The sequence below is a fragment of the Vanessa atalanta genome, chromosome 12 (assembly GCF_905147765.1).
Source record: "Vanessa atalanta chromosome 12, ilVanAtal1.2, whole genome shotgun sequence".
Classification (NCBI taxonomy): Eukaryota; Metazoa; Arthropoda; class Insecta; order Lepidoptera; family Nymphalidae; genus Vanessa; species Vanessa atalanta.
In genome coordinates, this window is record NC_061882.1 from 10,853,025 (window position 1) to 10,871,544 (window position 18,520).

Here is an 18,520-nt window from a genome sequence, read left to right on the forward strand (position 1 = left end):
AGCATAGATATTTGCGCCGCAACTCTTTAATTTTAATATGCAAAAATCTGACCATGGCGAGTATTGTGCATCTTTTTCTGCTGTTTTACTCTTAACTGTCACACACACTAAGACATCTTATAAGCACGACAGTCACGAACTCTAATAAGGAATAAAAATTGGTTGCAAAATACGTTAAAAAAACTACCTGTAAACGTAAGACTAAGACCTCGTCTCCTTTTGAGAAAATTTGGAGCCTTTACCACGCTGGTCCGATGCCGATTGAAGCTAACTCGGAATTGTAAATTTGGTTTTATTGCTGAATTTCGGGTCGAGAAATTTTGAATGTATCAACTTATACTGGTTAGTAATAATTTAATCAAAAATTCACACTAGCATAAAAAATATATATATTTAATAATAATTAGTATAATATATATCGAAACATACCGATGTTCTTCCTATGTAAAATCTGATTAATATTAAATAGATTATTTTAATTTCATATCAGTTGTTCACTTCATTAGAAAACAAATCACTGTTAAGGCCGTTTACAAACGAAGCGTTTTTGTATAAATTCTTATCTTATTATTATTTAATAATTTGTTGTTTTTGGAGAATATTAATATTTAGTAGTAACATTACAAAAAAAATAAATTTAAAAAAATGTAACAAATATGGATAAACATTACATTTAACTCAAGAAAATGAACCGAGATGGCCCAGTGGTTAAGGTCGCGTGCATCTTAACCGATGATTTCGAGTTCAAACCCAGGCAGGCACCACTGAATTTTCATGTGCTTAATTTGTGTTTATAATTCATCTCGTGCTCGGCGGTGAAGGAAAACATCGTGAGAAAACCTGCATGTGTCTAATTTCAACGAAATTCTGCCACATGTGTATTCCGCCAACCCGCATTGGAACAGCGTGGTGGAATATGCTCCAAACCTTCTCCTCAAAGGGAGAGGAGGCCTTTAGCCCAACAGTGGGAAAATTTACAGGCTGCTAATGCTAATGCTAATGCATATAATCTAAGGTATTTATTCGAATAATATAGTGTGTATGTATGAATTTACTAAGTATTGCTTTTTACGGGTAGAATATATTATGAGTGGATGGTACCAACCCAGGCCGACTAGCACAAGGCCCTACCACCAAGTATTATCAAAAAAAAATCTTACTGAGCAGCTTCTCAAACATTTTTTTACAATTTACATACAAAAACGTATCGCGAAAATGCTCGTCTGTGAGCGACCTAAAAGATCATTTGCATTTGATTACCTCCACTGTTATAATCAGTAGACTGATAACTCAGTATTATAAGATGTTTCGCGTTTGATATCGTCACAATTATAAATGTCACTAAAACAATAGACAGTGTAAACATGCTTTTAATTTGCCTATTTTTGTGTTCTTTTAATTATTTTGTAAGAACAGATGTTGTAAGAAATGGCTACCACGAAGCTATCGGGATACCGGCGGCTCATAAGATAATGGGTATGGAGGGGATCAGCAGAATCGTAGGGGGCGGACCGGCGGCTACTATCACCGCGTTTCCCTTTCAGGTTAGAAATACAATCTATACTAATATAATAGAGAGATAAAATTTGTTTGTTTGTATGTAGGAGTAATCTTCAGAAGCTATGATTGAAATCTTTTTTTTTTTTCATTGGTAGAATGCTACATTATCTCTGAGTGTTAGTGGATATATATTATAATTACATCGTACCATTTTCTTCGTTAATAGATTGGACCCGAGCGAAGCCGGGACGATCCACTAGTAATCAATATAAATATTAAAATTGAAGATATTTACTTGGTGGTAGGGCCCTTTGTGCTTGCGCTTGTGCTTGTGCTTAAAGTAATAGACATACAGTTGTAAATTTAATGTTGTATTGTAGCTTAGCTAAAAAGCTATCGATCTAGTAAAAACATCAAATGGGTTATGTGTAGTGATTTTGTAGTAATTTGCAATAATAATTTACGTATGTTTTTACTTTTTTTTCCAACATAATATTGTTTTTCTTAAATTTGTAGATAGTAAGCGCATTCTTTTATAATGTAAATAACAAACAGTATTATTACCCATCGAATAAGGCTATTTTTATCACAGTGAAACCCAAACTTTTACAGATATGTATATGTGATATGTGTTTTTTGTGCACACGTAAATAAATTTCATTAAAAAAATCAAAATGACTGCCATTTAGCGTGGAAGTGGGTTGAATCCAAATTAATGCTGTATTTGTATATTAAAATATATTTTTTTGTTATTAGCTATAATATCGCTAGTCCGTAACCGAATACACTGTATATACGTATCAAAATGGCATACCACTGTAATTTTGCGAGTGAGATACAATGTGAATCCGTACAAAATCACACAGCTGTAGGACTATTCTGTAACAAGAAACTCACCGCAGAATACGAGTTTGAAATGTCAGAATGTAATATGCGTCATTGATTATAACAATTATAAAAAATATAGGATACATGTGTCAAATTGGCGTAAGTCAGTTGTCAACTTTTCACGAGTGAGATACGAAGTGAATTCGTACAAAATCACAAAGCTATTAAACAACAATTGTCCTTAATAAACAAAGAGATGAAATAATACAAAATAATGTGTAATCCTCGAATGCTCAAATAATATTTTAAACCGATTTACTTTTGATGACTGTCGAATAAAATATTATCGTTAAAGAAGCTTAAATACGTAGAAGAGAGTCACAAATTATTTAAAAAAAATCTTTGAGAATAAGTAAACTCATACTTTATGACACAAACATCAAAGTTGTTACATTAATTTGTTGGAAATAACGTTAGAGGAAGTTAATTTAAGCTGTATGGATTTTTTCTACTGATGACGCAGAACTCGGACACTCATCTTCGTCATTTGTTTTTATAGTAACTATTCTATACTAATATTATAAATGCGAAAGTAACTCTGTCTGTCACCTCTTCACGCTTGAACCGATTTAGATGGGTATGGAGTTGGAGTTCCTGGGAAAGACGCTATTTTTATTATTCACCCCTTGAGGGGGTAAGCCGGAGGTGACTGTTTGTGTGCTATATTTTTTTATGTAATAGTTAGGCTGACCGGCTTAGTTTGATTTCTTCGAGAGTTATTAACCTTTTAAAAGAGTGCATTGTCATTAACAATCAAAACTATATCTGTTGCCTTAGCTATCGCTAGGGGTCCATGTTAATTGGTAATTATTACCGTATCTCTATTTTTCGTAACCTAAAAAAAAACAATACTTACTATCATAAAAGTATTAATTGATTTAATCAAAGATATTGTGCTTATCACTTCAACAATAATTTATCTGTGCCCATCTTATCATTTAAAAATAAATAAAAACAACGCAAGAAACGCTTGGTCAGTACAAATGATAGAGGTGATAAGGTGATTTTTGTGTAGGAAACATTTCACCCAAATCAAATACTATAAAACAAGGTCCGGCACGTCTGTCCACTGTCTGTCTAATGCTTATCGCGTTAACGCCAACTCAAAAATTACTGAACGATTTTTCTTACAGTTTACACTAATTAACGATGTAATTAATGGGGAAGATCTGGTGTAATTTTGTTTTTTCAACGTATTTTTTTATTTACCTAAGAAATATCAACATTAATTAGGGCATAGTTAGAGCATCTTTATACAAATAAGCAATTAAAAATAGTTTCTTCACAAAGAAACGCGTTGATTGGAAGGAAGAATGCTCGGAGCGATTTCTATATAATTCATTAAATGTTTTGATAAATTGACAAAAATATGGATCGTTGAAAATATTAGGAAAAACATGGCCACTGGCTTTAGCGTGCGCCTGATAAACTATAATAATATATATCTGCATAGCGTTTTAACAAGATATTATTCTGCCCGTGCAAATTCAGGGTTTTTTTATGGCATTGGTTGGCGCACGAGCATATAGGCCACCTGATGATAAGTGGTCACCACCGCCCATAGACAAAGGCGCTGTAAGAAATATTATCCATTCCTTACATCACCCATGCGCCACCAACCTTGGGAACTAAGATGTTATGTCTCTTGTGCCTGTGATTACACTGGCGCACTCACCCCTCTATCCTCAACACAACAATACAGAGTTCTATTATTTGGCAGTAGAATATATGATGAGTGGGTGGTACCTACCCAGACGGGCTTGCACAAAGCCCTACCACCAAGTAAATAAAGTAAAAAAAAACCGTGCTTTGTTTCATATGTAGATTACATATGATACGCAGTACTCACTTCGTCAAGAAATGATTCTATAATCGTAATTATATCGTATCCCAAGGAAATTCACAGCATTAAAAATATAGTCAATTACATGTAGCTGCGTAGAATACGAAGTTAGAAATGTAAGTCAACCAGCTGATATCGATGATGTGATCAATATTTTTGGTTGTTTTCATAGTATCATAGTACTATATCTTACTTTAACACTCTTTGCTGTTACGAAATATATTAATATACAATAAAACAAGATTTTTTTGAAGAAAGAGATCTATCCGGTCTATTTAATAAACTGTAGGATAATGTTTAGTTTTTTGTTATTTATAATGTAAACGCCTGTAGTGATGTATCACATTGTACAAAAATTTGTTACCTACTTTTACCTAAGAATATTTTGTGAATACGCCGAAGGTGTTTCGAAAATCTATAAATAAAATAAAAAATAAACTTGGAGCTTGACCACACCTTCGGTATGAATTTAACATAATATAAAATACATAAATAATATACCGAAAAATAGCTGATTACAGTTTATCTCTTCGAATTTAAATAGGACCATACGTATTTTTTTTTCTCGCAAGTTAAAACATCTTGGTTCATAAATTAATTCTGAGCCAACATAAAACAATAAAATCGAATTGACCATTTCCTTTTTTGAAGTCCGTTAAAAACAGAAATACATCTACTATTTATTTTTATTCCTTCATTTCAACCGGACCATATAGTTGCCATAAAATCTTAATTAATTTAGCATAATTAAAGTTATTGACATCTGTGTTCAGCGGAATGTCACTGATGGCTTAATGGAAGAGGTAATTTGTAATAGTACTATGTTATGTATACACGTGTATTTGTATTATCATCAATTTAGTTCTAGCAACCGTTTGTGCTTTGTATTAATCACTTATGTAACAATTACGCTATATAAATATATCCACCCTAAATTTTTAGTGCCTGAGTGCTCAGTTTATTTTTTTAAATGCAGCAATTACTTCGAAATTGCCAAAAAAATAGTTTATATATTTTTAATGTTCATTGAAAGAAAAGGAGGAAAATTCGCTGCCTTAGGCTCAAGCAAACTCAGCCAGCTGGTAAATTGGTCACTGCTATGATCGGTATACATCGATGCTCAATTAATATAAATTTGTATTTTCATCGTATAATGTCTTATGGTGTAGGTAAAAGTCTACAGACATTAAATTATTTTTGCTTTTCAAATAAGAAGAGTTGTTTTTTATAATCTTGAATTGGGAACTTCGTGACGTGTCAAAGTAGGAATAAAAATTCACAAGCTTGTCTCGTCTTAAGTTGAAATAACAAAATATATCTTAAAAATACGTCACTAAGCCTATATCGGGTTTAAGTCGTTTTAACCATGAGACAGCTCACTGTGACGGCAGAGCTACTTTGAAGAAATCCAAATCAAAACATAATAGTCTTTAGTATACTATTTTTGTAGCACAATACTACCTCGTGAGTAAAACATGGGGCATTATAACTGGCTGACATAAGCATTCACATTCCTCTCTCGACAATAGTTACATATAAGCTAAATATAGATCTTTTTTAATAAGCGAAGTGTCCTAGAACTAAATAAACCCATTCAAATAAAACTGTAAGATCCTAAAATAAAGCATATAAAGAACCTTATGTTAGAATGTATGGTCCTCGTATACTTGGATAGACAACTACTTTGAAAGTATGTCTTTTTCACTGCACTCATTCATCGGACGTGCATTTTAATATTTTCGCTGTTTAAAATGGTGATATCCAACAGTAGTTCACAGTAAGAAAAGTATTGGAACACTGTTGTTAACAGCAACGTCCATGTATAACAAAATGCAAAAAAACTGATACATTTAAAATTTGACCTTGAATACTTTTTTTAGCAGACGTGGGATCAGCAGTTCAGTATAAAAAATTATATGTATAAAAAATTTCAGCTCTAAGCGAATTATTGCCGGTTAAAATTCCGTTTGACCGGACTTTTAGTACAGACCGTTATTAATAATTAAATTCATAAATATATTTTTGAACACAGGCAGGTATCGTCGTGACGTTGACAACTAAAAAGACATCCGTTTGTGGGGGTGCTTTGATATCCAACACCAGAGTCCTCTCTGCAGCGCATTGCTGGTGGGACGGCGAGAGCCAGGCTTCACAGTTCACCATTGTTCTGGGTTCTCTTTTGCTATTCTCTGGAGGAACCAGGATAGTAACTAAGGATATTGTTACTCACCCAAATTGGAACGTAAACGATTTGAGGCATGATATCGCTATGGTGAAGATATCCAGAATTGTATTTAATAGTAAGTATTTTATTTATAGAAAAAAAAATTGCACACAAACTGCCAGAAAACGTTATGAATATGAATATATGTATACCACTGAACTCCACCTAAACGGTTGGACCGATTTTGATAATATCGAATACTTTCCTGGTTGGTTCAAATTCGACCATATATAAGAATATTTATTGTTTATTTTTAACAAAACAAACATAATTATAATTTCACCCATTCGTAACCAGGGCGAGCAGCAAGATTAATCATAATTAATTTTATTTTTTTTGATAATTAATAATAAATTATGTTAATTACGGTACTATGCTTCTGATAGAATTGGTTGAGGAATACCATATAATAAAACGGAAATATTCTGTGACGGCTGTATTCTACTCTTCTGGATATATATGCCAAATTTGTTGTCAATATAATTTACGAAATTCTGCCAAACATACTTAAGACACCATTCTTTCAAACAGCACGGGGTACAACTCTGGGGACTTAAACCTTTAATTTTAAATTGGACATTAATCAATTCATTACTTTCAGACAACATTCGGGCGATTCCCTTACCAGCAATGAGTGATATACGACAAGAATTTTCTGGACTTACAGCGACCGCTAGTGGTTATGGCAAGACGAGAGATGGTAAAAACCGTTTTCTATATTAAGGTTACAGATTTTTTTTAACTCACAATCATTATAATATTTAACCAATCAACCAAAATATACTTTTACTAACATCTAATTAAATTTACCACTTGGAAAATTCGTTTTGGAATGTTGATTCTACTACTAAAAGCCATTAAAAATATCAAAATTACTCCAGTTTTAACAAATAAAATATTCAAATTTACTTGTTTTAAACTTTAATTAAAATACCCTAGGCATTTTTACCATTCACATAATGTAATTAATAAAAGTATTACATCAGAGCATTACTGAAATAGTTTTTTTCTACGTATTTTACGAACTTTTAGTCTTCTATTTTTATCTGCTATACGCATTCAATTCGATTTAAAACATCGTAAATGCTTTTCTAGCCCAGAACAGCTTCCCACCCAGCACCAATCTTCATCATGTAAACATGGAAATTCTTACCAACGCTGTTTGTCAGAGAAGTTTTGACATACCAATTTACGCAAGCCAAATGTGCACCAGAGGAGTTCGAGGAATTGGAACGTGCGATGGAGATTCAGGAGGACCTTTGACAGCAATTTGGAAAAATCAACGGACTTTGGTAAGATCTTGTTCTTTACAATGGTATTAGGATATTAACTAATCAATCCCTCCACTTGTAAGCACTTTTTACGTTAGAAACTTTACATTCTGAAATACTTCACTCCCAAAATGTCATAAACATCTTTTACAACTTGAGCCCCGCTGACTTTTAATTAAAAATTCACATAATTTGCTGCAGCATTTCAGTCCTAGAAAATTACAAAAGAGTGATAATTTGAGCCTCCCCGTTTTTGAGCGTAAATAATGTTTTTGAACTCTCTGAATTTAGTAAATGATTGTTTTAGGTGGGGATAGTATCTTTTGGAGTGGGTGATGGCTGCCAGGCCGGTTTCCCATCCGTCTACACCCGGGTAACAGCGTTTTTACCATGGATCCAAAGCAATATGTAAACAAAATAAAAACTATTGGCAATACTGAAATAAATTTCGATACAATTAATAATGACTTTCAATAAAAAGTCCGCATCTAAGCAACACTTACTTTTATCTATTACACTATACGCATAAAACTACCCCAATATGCATTATTATAGTATAATACTAACTTTTTAAGGTCTTTATTTCTTGAGGAAGAAATATCTGAACCCTATAAAATCAAAGGCATGTTTGGTAAGGATTTAAAATTAATTTCTTCTCGTCGTATCAGTAATGACTAACGCATTAAATATAACAGTGTTCGATCATACGAAACATGATCATATATAAAAAATAATTTTGGTAACAATTTAGTAGATTGACAAAAGTCGTTTTCGTTTATGTTCATGACATTTTATAGATGAACTTTTGTTGTGCGTCCTGAGTTTTTGCGGCCCATCGCATTGACGGATTTCGAAGCGTAGAAATAAGCAAATAATATAATATTAATTTATGATTTTGATCAAACACAATCCTGAAAATTATAATTTAGTTATACAATATTTGATTTTTAACTTTGAACTGGATTTACCTAAACATAATCAAATAGAATTTTAGATTATTCCAAATTAAACATTTACGTTTAACACATATTATTTAACATAGAGTCTATTCACGTGTTGTTTTCATGTACTCATTAGTTTTACTGTTTCAATCTCATCATAATATTGTAAAACTTAAGATATTAACTTCTGGACTAAGGATCACACAAGGATTTCCACGATGGCTGGTCTTGCCCTGTACGCATCCAACGGCTTTTCGCGAAAACTTACAAGGTCGTCGGTTCACTTGTAGAAGGCTCTCGCTGCGTCTTTCAATTTTTAATGTTATTAAAAAACTAAACCGTGTGAAAAATATCTTCCCGATGTAAAATAACATTGGGAATAAAGTAACGTTTACCTTTTACTGATAAACAGTAGTCTGAACACTGATTTCTATATTTCTTAAAAAACATATGAACTTCCATACAAAATGTTCATCCCAAATTTCACCATCTCAGGTGATGAATTTTCAAAAAATTCTAAACAATTCCCTTGAACTCATCAACGTAAGGCTATATTCCTATTTCTATATTTCAAACATCACGTGTGACTAATTTCCATATATTTTTTCATCGCCGTTTTATGAGATGAATTTTGAAAAGCCCTCTCGTACTGCTCGTCCCATGTCCCATAAAGCATACCCATGCAAAGATTTGTCCTGTTCAACCCACCGGCTTAGGTTTTGCGTTGTATCTTAGTCATTCATTATAAAATGTTATAAAAAAATTGCCAAATTTTCACAATAGTATTTTTTTTTTAATTCAATAATAAATAGTTCTTCAAATAATTATTCAGCCGAGCATACTTATCACCAATACTTTCACAAGGACCAAAATATTCCGCGCTTATTAAAAATTTCATACTAGGCTTTTTAATTCATAGTTTGCCTCAAAAGATAAATAAGGGTATTATTAATAGTTATAGATAGTAGTCGTAAATGTGTTCAAACAAACATTTTGTTTCACTCCAGTTAAAACCAGTTATACTGTGTAAAGTTGTTGTCACGACTAACTTTGTTCAACAGTGAGCTAACTTTCGAACAACTTTTCTAAACAAAACTATAACAGAACTATCATATCAACTGTTTATCACAGTTTGAACAATGGTATTAAGCCATGAGAATAGAAGCTCAGATTATTATTGGCTCACAAATTACCACAACAGTACAATGAGTGTTAGTTTATTAACTTACTTTATATAAAGGACTTGCATCTGCCTGTACATATATTTAATATGTAAAAAATAATTGACTTTAACAATGTCTAACGAATTAAATTAAATTGCTTGGTGATAGGCTCGGTAGGTATCATCTCATCAGATATTCTACCGCCAAACAACAATAATGTTGTATTCCGGTTCGAAGGGTGAGTGAGCCAGTGTAACTAAACGTTTTTAACTCTCAAAAATGGTCGCACATTGGCGATGTAAGGAATCCTTACTAATATTATATAGCGAAAATGTATATGTATGGATGTTTGTTACGCGTGTATCTTCCACGCAAAAACTACGACTTGATTTTAATGAACCTTTACAGTAATATAGCCTATACATCAGAATAACACAAAGGCTACAATTAATAAAGATATTGTGCGAGTAACAAACAACCGAACCTTACAACGCGAGTGAAGCCGCAAGCGAAAACAAGTGTTTAATATTTCTGACAGCGCCAATTTTTATGAGCGGTGATGACCACTTAGCATCAGGTGACTTATTTGAAAGTCCACCTAATTATATCTTAAAAAAAAAAAAAAAACCAAATCAACCAATCTTAAAATTAGGATTATTTTTAAGAAATTAGTTTACCTAAAGTAATCTTCAACAATTCCAAATGGTACCATTTTGACGCTTTATCTTCTCTTCCTTCACCTAATGATATGTATCTTTTCATGGTTTTCATACTACCCCCCTTGTCGTAACTCATCGTATAAATTACTTTACTTACTTAGTCTCGAAGACGTGCCTTTCTTTGTTAAATTATCGGTGTGCATTAACAAATGAAATCTAATTTATTTTTCTTTGCCTTCTTTGTCCTAACATTAGTCGTCTTGTAAACATAAGCGTCACTCATACTAATTCAAGTCGACAACTTAACTAGAGTCTGATCCTTATTAGCGACACCATCGAGTGTAATAATACAGTGTCAAGGGTGTCTTCAAAATCAACGCGTTTAATTAATGAGAACATTCTTTTTTTTTAATTGTTGTCATCAAAATACTCAAAGGAATCTCTTTATTCCTCCTTTCTATTCTCTAGTTTCTGATTTGACCATCCCACACACACATGCAAAAACATTCTGCATAGTTTATATACATACAAACATCCATTTCAGATTTAATATGAGCATACACAAATTTCCCATTCAGTCTATTATTCCAAAGATTCTATCAGTAATTTATGAACGCCTAATTTCCATTTATAAATCAAATCAACTAAAATTTAATGTTTTCATTATCACATAAATAATTCGAACTCATACCGTTAGAACAATATGGTCGTTAATGACCTCTGACCGGGCGCGGTAATTAGACCGAATCAAGGGTCGAATCGAATGATTAATTAGATAATTACTTAGAACTTAGTTTAGTTATAGTTCATAGTTTAATATCCACGAGTGTGTTGGGAATTTGTTGGAATTATTCGTAGTAATTCGTTGGTTTATTATCTAGTGATTTATAAGTAAACTAAATATTTGTATAGTTTTAGCTAAGCTTAGTTCCTTTACTTGGCTGACATATATGCGCCACCAACCTTGGGAACTAAGATGTTAAGTCCCTCGTGCTGGTAGTTACACTAATAATACAACATATTAAAAATAGTTGTAGAATGTGTTGGTAGCAATTTAGGACGCCTGACCGCATACAAATCGAAGCTGTCACGGACATATGATTTTACTACGCTCTGCGTAGAGTACTAGGGAGTGGTTATCATGACTTTTTAAGAATTATGTCGATGGGATCTGTAAATGATTTTAATCACTTAAATAGCTAATTAAAATTATTCTTATATCTTGTGTTAATTTTTAAAATTATAACATAAATTATTTCGTTATGCTTAACTGATTATAATAACAGATTATAATAACTGAGATTATTACGTATGTAATATTGGGCATGTTTACTAAATTACCAATATCCAAATTTTGTGCAAGTCCGTCTAGTACTATACCTACGTACAATCCACTAATCAGATATTCTATCGCCAAACGTCAATATACTTAGTATTGTCGTATTCCGATTTGAAGCGTGAATGATGGTGTGAATGGGACAAGGCACATCACATCACATCAGGCAAAATCTTATTCCAAAGGGCAGTGGCGCATTGGCGAGAAATGGTTAATTTTCCTTACATCACCAATGCCTATACGTGCTGGTCACCATTTACCATCATTTAGCCCATTTGCACCTCTATCATAAATCTTCAGGCAGTACTGAATACTTATTGGCAAATATTTCAATTTTTTTTGTATTCTCCCAAAGTTTGACCTCAGGACCTTGGAATCTGTAGCCCTGCAAGCAAACCACTAGATAAAGAAACGATCGATGTTCTTAAAACCATTTAATATAAATAAAAATGTTTTAACTTCAAACTTCCTTTTAAGTACGTCAATGTAACAGAGGGTTTCTATAAAATAACCAGCTCAGTAACTCGCAACAACTTACAGAGAACAACTATCTATATTTACTTGGAAGCATTCCAAACAGGGGTATTCATCAATTAAGCTTAAGGGGATCCCATAGTTCTTCGTGTATTCCCTGCGGATTCCTTTAAATAATCTGTTTCGTAAATTTGAAAAATTTTCAAGTTGTTCTTTTATAAACTACTATTCGCTAACCGCGGCTTTGCTCGTATTTTCGGGATTGGTCGTCTGAAATTAGGTATAAAAAACTCCTTGGAGTTCAAGCTGGCTGCATATCAAATTTCATCAAGTGGTTTGGCCGTGAAAGAGCAACTGACTGAGAGACAGAGATACTTTTGCTTTTTTATAAGTAGTGTATATGATTATGTTGATGTACTCCTTTCTAAAGTAAGACTACCTAACTGAACGGAACATATAAAAGTGTGTGCGTAAATACAGACGTAATCTCTATTCACTCATTTTCATAATCTGATTGAACAGCAAATCCGACAAGAATGGGAAGTGCGTGCATGCATGTGATTGAGTGTGCGTGAATGTGCGTGAGTGCGCGTGTTCATGCGTGTGTGCCTGTTGCGTGTCTGTACATGTAATATGTGTATCTGTATGTGTGTTTAAGTCTGTCCCGACCGCTAAGGTGAGGTTTCATGCATGCGCGTGTACTTCACATATTCTACCGCTAAACATTACCACTAAGTAACATTACGCGAATATTGTATTCCGGTCTTAAGTGTGAGTGAGCTCGTTTAATTATAGGCACAAGGGACCTAGATGCTTAGTTTGGCGATGCCAATGCGCCGTCGACCTAAGGATTATTAATTTGGAGATTTAAGAATTGATTATGCCTTAAAGGCCGCCACCGCAACCCTCCTGGTGTTGCAGATGTCCATGGGCGGTGGTAATCACTCCCCACCAGGTGAGCCTCCTGCTAATATAATATAAAAAAAGGAATGCTTAATATTTCTTACGGCGTCAATATATACGACAACAATTTATTAGGTGGTCTATTTGCTTGTACCTAAAATATTTGAATCATTCAAATTATTTTAAATTTTATTAAAATAACAAAAAAAACAATTGAAACAAAGAAATAATTTAGATTTAATAAGAAGTAATACAAGAACTTGATTAATTTAATGTAAGTAAAACGATGAGAAAAAAAAGGGGTAAATTAAAAAGAATAGTCTGTTTTTCTCCGGTACTCAAACTATCTCCACACCAAATTCCATCGTAATTGATTCAGTGGTTTAAGCGTGAAGAAATAACAGACAAATCTATTTTATAATATTAAAGTAAAGGTAGACCTTTTTTATATATTTCTAAGTATATAATACAATCGATACATTTCTCTAAAGCGAATATTAACAAACCTTATCAGCAGTGAGCTCACCGACAATCTCTAATTCCACTTCAGAAACCGGACATAAGTCACTGAATATCGATATTGCGAAACGGAACTATTTTATAAATCCACTAGAAAATTGTAAACTTATCTTTAAAACTCAATGGCAGATTTTTCCATTAAAATCCCAATTTCCAAATCGAAGATAAATGCACCGTATTCGTTCTTAAATTTCGTGGAACAATACTTTAGCTAGAAAATAAAAGGATTAGTAACCACACTATAAAGAGATAGTACCAAGTTTACGAGCTATCAAAATTAACCACTTCGTTTATATTTACTGCTATTGTCTCTGGATGGTATGACACTTAAACATTCGTGTTATTTATAACCGAGGACTTTGTGGGGGCTCATCTGGGTAGTCACCACCTACTAACCAATTACTTTAGAGACAAAACTTAATATTCTGTATTGCCATTTGATACTTTGAGGGTTTACTATAATCCTTACAGAATTAAAATGTGCTTTTATGGCTAGCTTATAATACCACAGAACTAATGGTTAATATGCAGTATTTGCAATCACTGAATTTGTTTTATTCTTTAAGTTGTAGTTTATTTATATTTATTTTGTATGTACGGAAAAATATTATTGATTTTATGAGGAAATATGATTCTCATACAATTGGTACAACGAACGAACACAAACTTGTTACTCCTGTTACTCGACTGCATAGTCAGTAACTAGGCATAGGCAATGTATACGGTTCTACAACAGGATCCCAGGAAGCGTTCAAAATGCTTCTGTTGCCAAATTAAAAAAATAATTAAGGAACGAAATTGTATAGTTACCTTTCGCACACAAGTGCGAATACAAGTAGTGATTTTATGATTGATAGCACACATTGGGAATGAAATTTCTATTATCCTAGCTATTTCTATTCATATATGTATGTATTTAATAAGTTTGACAAAAAAAAATAAAAAGACCCGCTGAGTTTCTTTCGCCGGTTCTTCTCAGGTCAGGGTGTTTCCTTTTCCGAACCGGTGGCTTAATTTGACTATCAATAAATAAGTGTAATGCTCGTATATTGAATAAAGGAATTAGCTATCATTTCCAGCGTCACACAACCGTGTAAATAAGGGTCTATGTACAACTTTTAGATAGAATACAAAATAAAAAAAAAAATGTTTTGTTCCGGGTAGATCTGTTGAAATTCTCGAAGAGTTGCATTAGTATATTTTATACATTAATAAACATTCCTCTTAATCACTTTGCTTATTGATGCAAACCGCTTTAAATCCGTTGCGTAGTTTGAAAGATCTAAGCGTACAGGTGGCGGGAAGTGACTTAGTTTTATAATATGCGGAGATACAAAATGGACGTGATATCTGTAAGTTATGTTCTATAGCATTAGCATTAGCATTGCATTAGCAGCCCGTAAATGTCCCACTGCTGTGATAAAGGCCTCCTCTCCCTTTGAGGAGAAGGTTTTTGGAGCATATTCCACCACGCTGCTCCAATGCGGGTTGGCGGAATACACATGTGGCAGAATTTCGTTGAAATTAGACACATGCAGGTTTCCTCACGATGTTTTCCTTCACCGCCGAGCACGAGATGAATTATAAACACAAAATAAGCACATGAAATTTCAGTGGTGCCTGCCTGGGTTTGAACCCGAAATCATCGGTTAAGATGCACGCGTTCTAACCACTGGGCCATCTCGGCTCTATGTTCTATAGTAGAGATAAAAAAGAGCTGAATGCACTACAACACGCAGCGCAAACTTGCTTTATGATCATTTAACAAATAAAGTAGGAAAGCCGTATACATATAATTACAAATAATTTGACGACCGTGGTCGAGTAGTGTTTACACCGGTTTTCATGGGTACACCACTCCGAGGTCCCGGGTTCGATTCCCGAACGAGTCGATGTAGAAGAAGTACATTAGTTTTCTATATTGTCTTGGGTCTGGTATGTGGTACCGTCGTTACTTCTAATTTTCCTTAACACAAGTGCTTTAGCTACTTACATTTGGATCAGAGTAATGTATGTGATGTTGTCCAATATTTATTAAATACTTAAAAATAATAATAATGTAAAGGCACTTTTTTATACGCAATAGATGGCAAGCGACTTCACCTTATGGAAAGTGACTACGACCGCCCATGGACATCGGCAACACCATCGTATCAGGTCTTATTAGCCTTTAACCTAAGAATCAAAGCAAGGTACCAGAGAAACAGCACACCACAAGATATCTTGACGTTTCTTACTAATTCATACACGTGCTTTTCGAAAAAGAGTAAGTCTGTGTGCAGGTTTACTTCCCTCGTTACTGTTTATGCAAGAAAAACGAGAAGGTCAACCGAAATTTTTGGTAAATTCCTCACGATTTGTATCCCTGCCTTTGATTTAGGTTGTCTATACCACAGGATACAATCGACTTAATACTTTTGTCCTTAGTCAGATTTGGCTGCCATTTTGCCTAATTGGATGAGATCCAGGTCCTTGAGAGTATTTGGCATATGTCCGGAGGGCGTCCCAGTCTTTATTCTTTACTCATGTCTTTTAATTTGATTTGTCTTGTATTACTCTTGATCCAATTATAATTTGTCTTTCTCGGTAATATTTAATAAGAAATGAAGTATTATTTTCCCTTTAAAATTTAATCAGCTGATTGGTATTTTTATTATTTATAAATCAATGGTTGTATCACGTGAACTGATATTTCACAATTATCCTTTAATCAAAAATATCCTAAGCACGTATTCTGCCAGAGTTCAAGCAGAGGGCAGACGCATTTTAGTAGTCATATCAAATATTTAATGAGAGTGTATTAAATATCGGGGTAAAATCAACTCAGATGCCTTTCAACCTATCACAAACATTATTACAAATAAATTAATTAAAGTAAAAACCAGTAAATACTCGTCGAGGCTTTCTCCCTTTTTTGAGGAGAAGGTTTGGAGCTTCCGTCCAAATATTTACCACATATTGTCCACATTTTACAAATTTGGTAAATTTTCATCTGACATACAGGCTCATGGCGTTTTCTAAGGACCACCGATCACAAGTCGAACAAATTTGAGCACATGACAATTGTACATTGGTGTAATATTACTTGAAGAATTCTAGACATTATCGAAACTTACACAATGTCTATTTGATACGTATGAGATGAGTACGTATCTAGACTCAATACATATTGGTTCTAGAATAATGAAAGAGAGTGAACATGTTCACTGTAGAACAATACAGATAAAAACGTCGGACGAATAAATGACGTTTCCGTTTAGAATCTACACGTTAGCGCAACTATTGACAGTTTCTACGTCATCGTTATAAAAAATACTACTGAACGAACGGTAAATGTCATGATATTATAACTATTGAATGGACAATCTTATTAAAAACAATCAGCGACGTATTTTAATAAGAAAAAAATGTGCGGTCAAAAGTCCATTGATTTTCCGATTTTCTTTATATGTACGTTATTATATTATTAGGATTAGAAACGTAAAAGTAAAGTGACTTTTGAAGTAAATGTGGCTATTGGTGTAATCGTGGCCTATTCGTATTCTGAGCACTGCTTAGGTGATGATTTGCTCTTGGCGAAATGCGAATTTACAGATTTTTCTTCGAAAAGATTAAACGATATTCGCTGTAAAAAACCTATCCAGTTTTGATTAAAGTAATGTCTTATTCTGGTCTGGTCTGGTCTTATTCTGGTATAATGGTGCAAAAATAGATTAAATTTTCAAATGTAAAACTTATACTGAATAAAATCTGGTTGGACTTCTGGTTTTTACTAATATCTATTAATCCGACTAAAAAAATAATTAGGCAATATTTAAGTTATGCAAATTTAGTTGCTTTGACACAAATAATGCAACGAGACAGTCTTTACACCATCTAGTATACGCGGGAACCATGTCGTGGAGAAGCTTATCTTGTTCGAAAACATCAGGCAATAAGGAGGACCGATATGATTTTTCATAGACAGCCTGTCTAGTCTAAGGTAAGGTCCACCTATTCATCTGAATGATAGATAATCTTAACGTAATGTAAAGCCAAGCATTCTATTGATAAATGTTCTACTGTTCATCGGGCATAGTTTCAAACGTGATAACAGGACGGGGTTTGAAGAGGGCATTATTTGACCAAAAATAATCGTATTGATAATTCCAAGAAAATTTTAATACTTGTGTTGAGTTGATGGGATTTAGGATCAAACCATGATGTCTATTATAGACAATAGAACAATTAGGAATACAACAGGTGATTATATATAATATTCTGTCCTAATACAGTATTTGTCATCACTTCTCATTGTTCACGTTTATGAAGTTCCGGTATAAAAGTCTTGGCGTATTATAAATTTCCAATAATCGCTACAAAAGTCCAAAAAAAACACCTCTAAACCACGAGTACGTTGCAAAGACGGGTATATGCTTGAGATAATATATATATATATATTGCATAAATATATGCAATAGTGTCTTCGTGAATTCATCTCACGGGGATAAATAAGATGTTACATTTTCCAGCATGTTTCACTATCTGGCGAAGCGTATGCAATTTGTCTTGGGAATCGCTGTAACGTTGTAAAATATAACTTATCAAGCGTCAATAGCGCAATGGTTTACGGGCCGCCCAGCGATGTAAAAAGTCGCAGGATCGATCCTGACCCCTTAGGCTATTATCGTCCCTACTCTTAACACAAGTGATAAGCGTAAAAGGAGGTTACCCCTCCCAGGAATATCAGTAATTCCTTAATTAATTTGGGGCATTGATAATAATGGCAATGCGTATCTATCAACATAGTAAAAATAATC

General features: G+C 33.5%; 1 protein-coding gene across 1 annotated transcript; it reads left to right on the forward strand.

The window, feature by feature from the left end:
- The first annotated feature begins 1,308 nt into the window (after nt 1–1,308).
- On the forward strand, nt 1,309–8,187 carry LOC125067727 (collagenase-like). The gene is made up of 5 exons (XM_047676458.1): nt 1,309–1,544; nt 6,264–6,531; nt 7,057–7,155; nt 7,551–7,747; nt 8,034–8,187. Exons 1-5 carry the CDS (start codon nt 1,365–1,367, stop codon nt 8,136–8,138), a joined length of 849 nt encoding a protein of 282 aa, XP_047532414.1. The 5' UTR covers nt 1,309–1,364; the 3' UTR covers nt 8,139–8,187.
- Nucleotides 8,188–18,520: the final 10,333 nt, after the last annotated feature.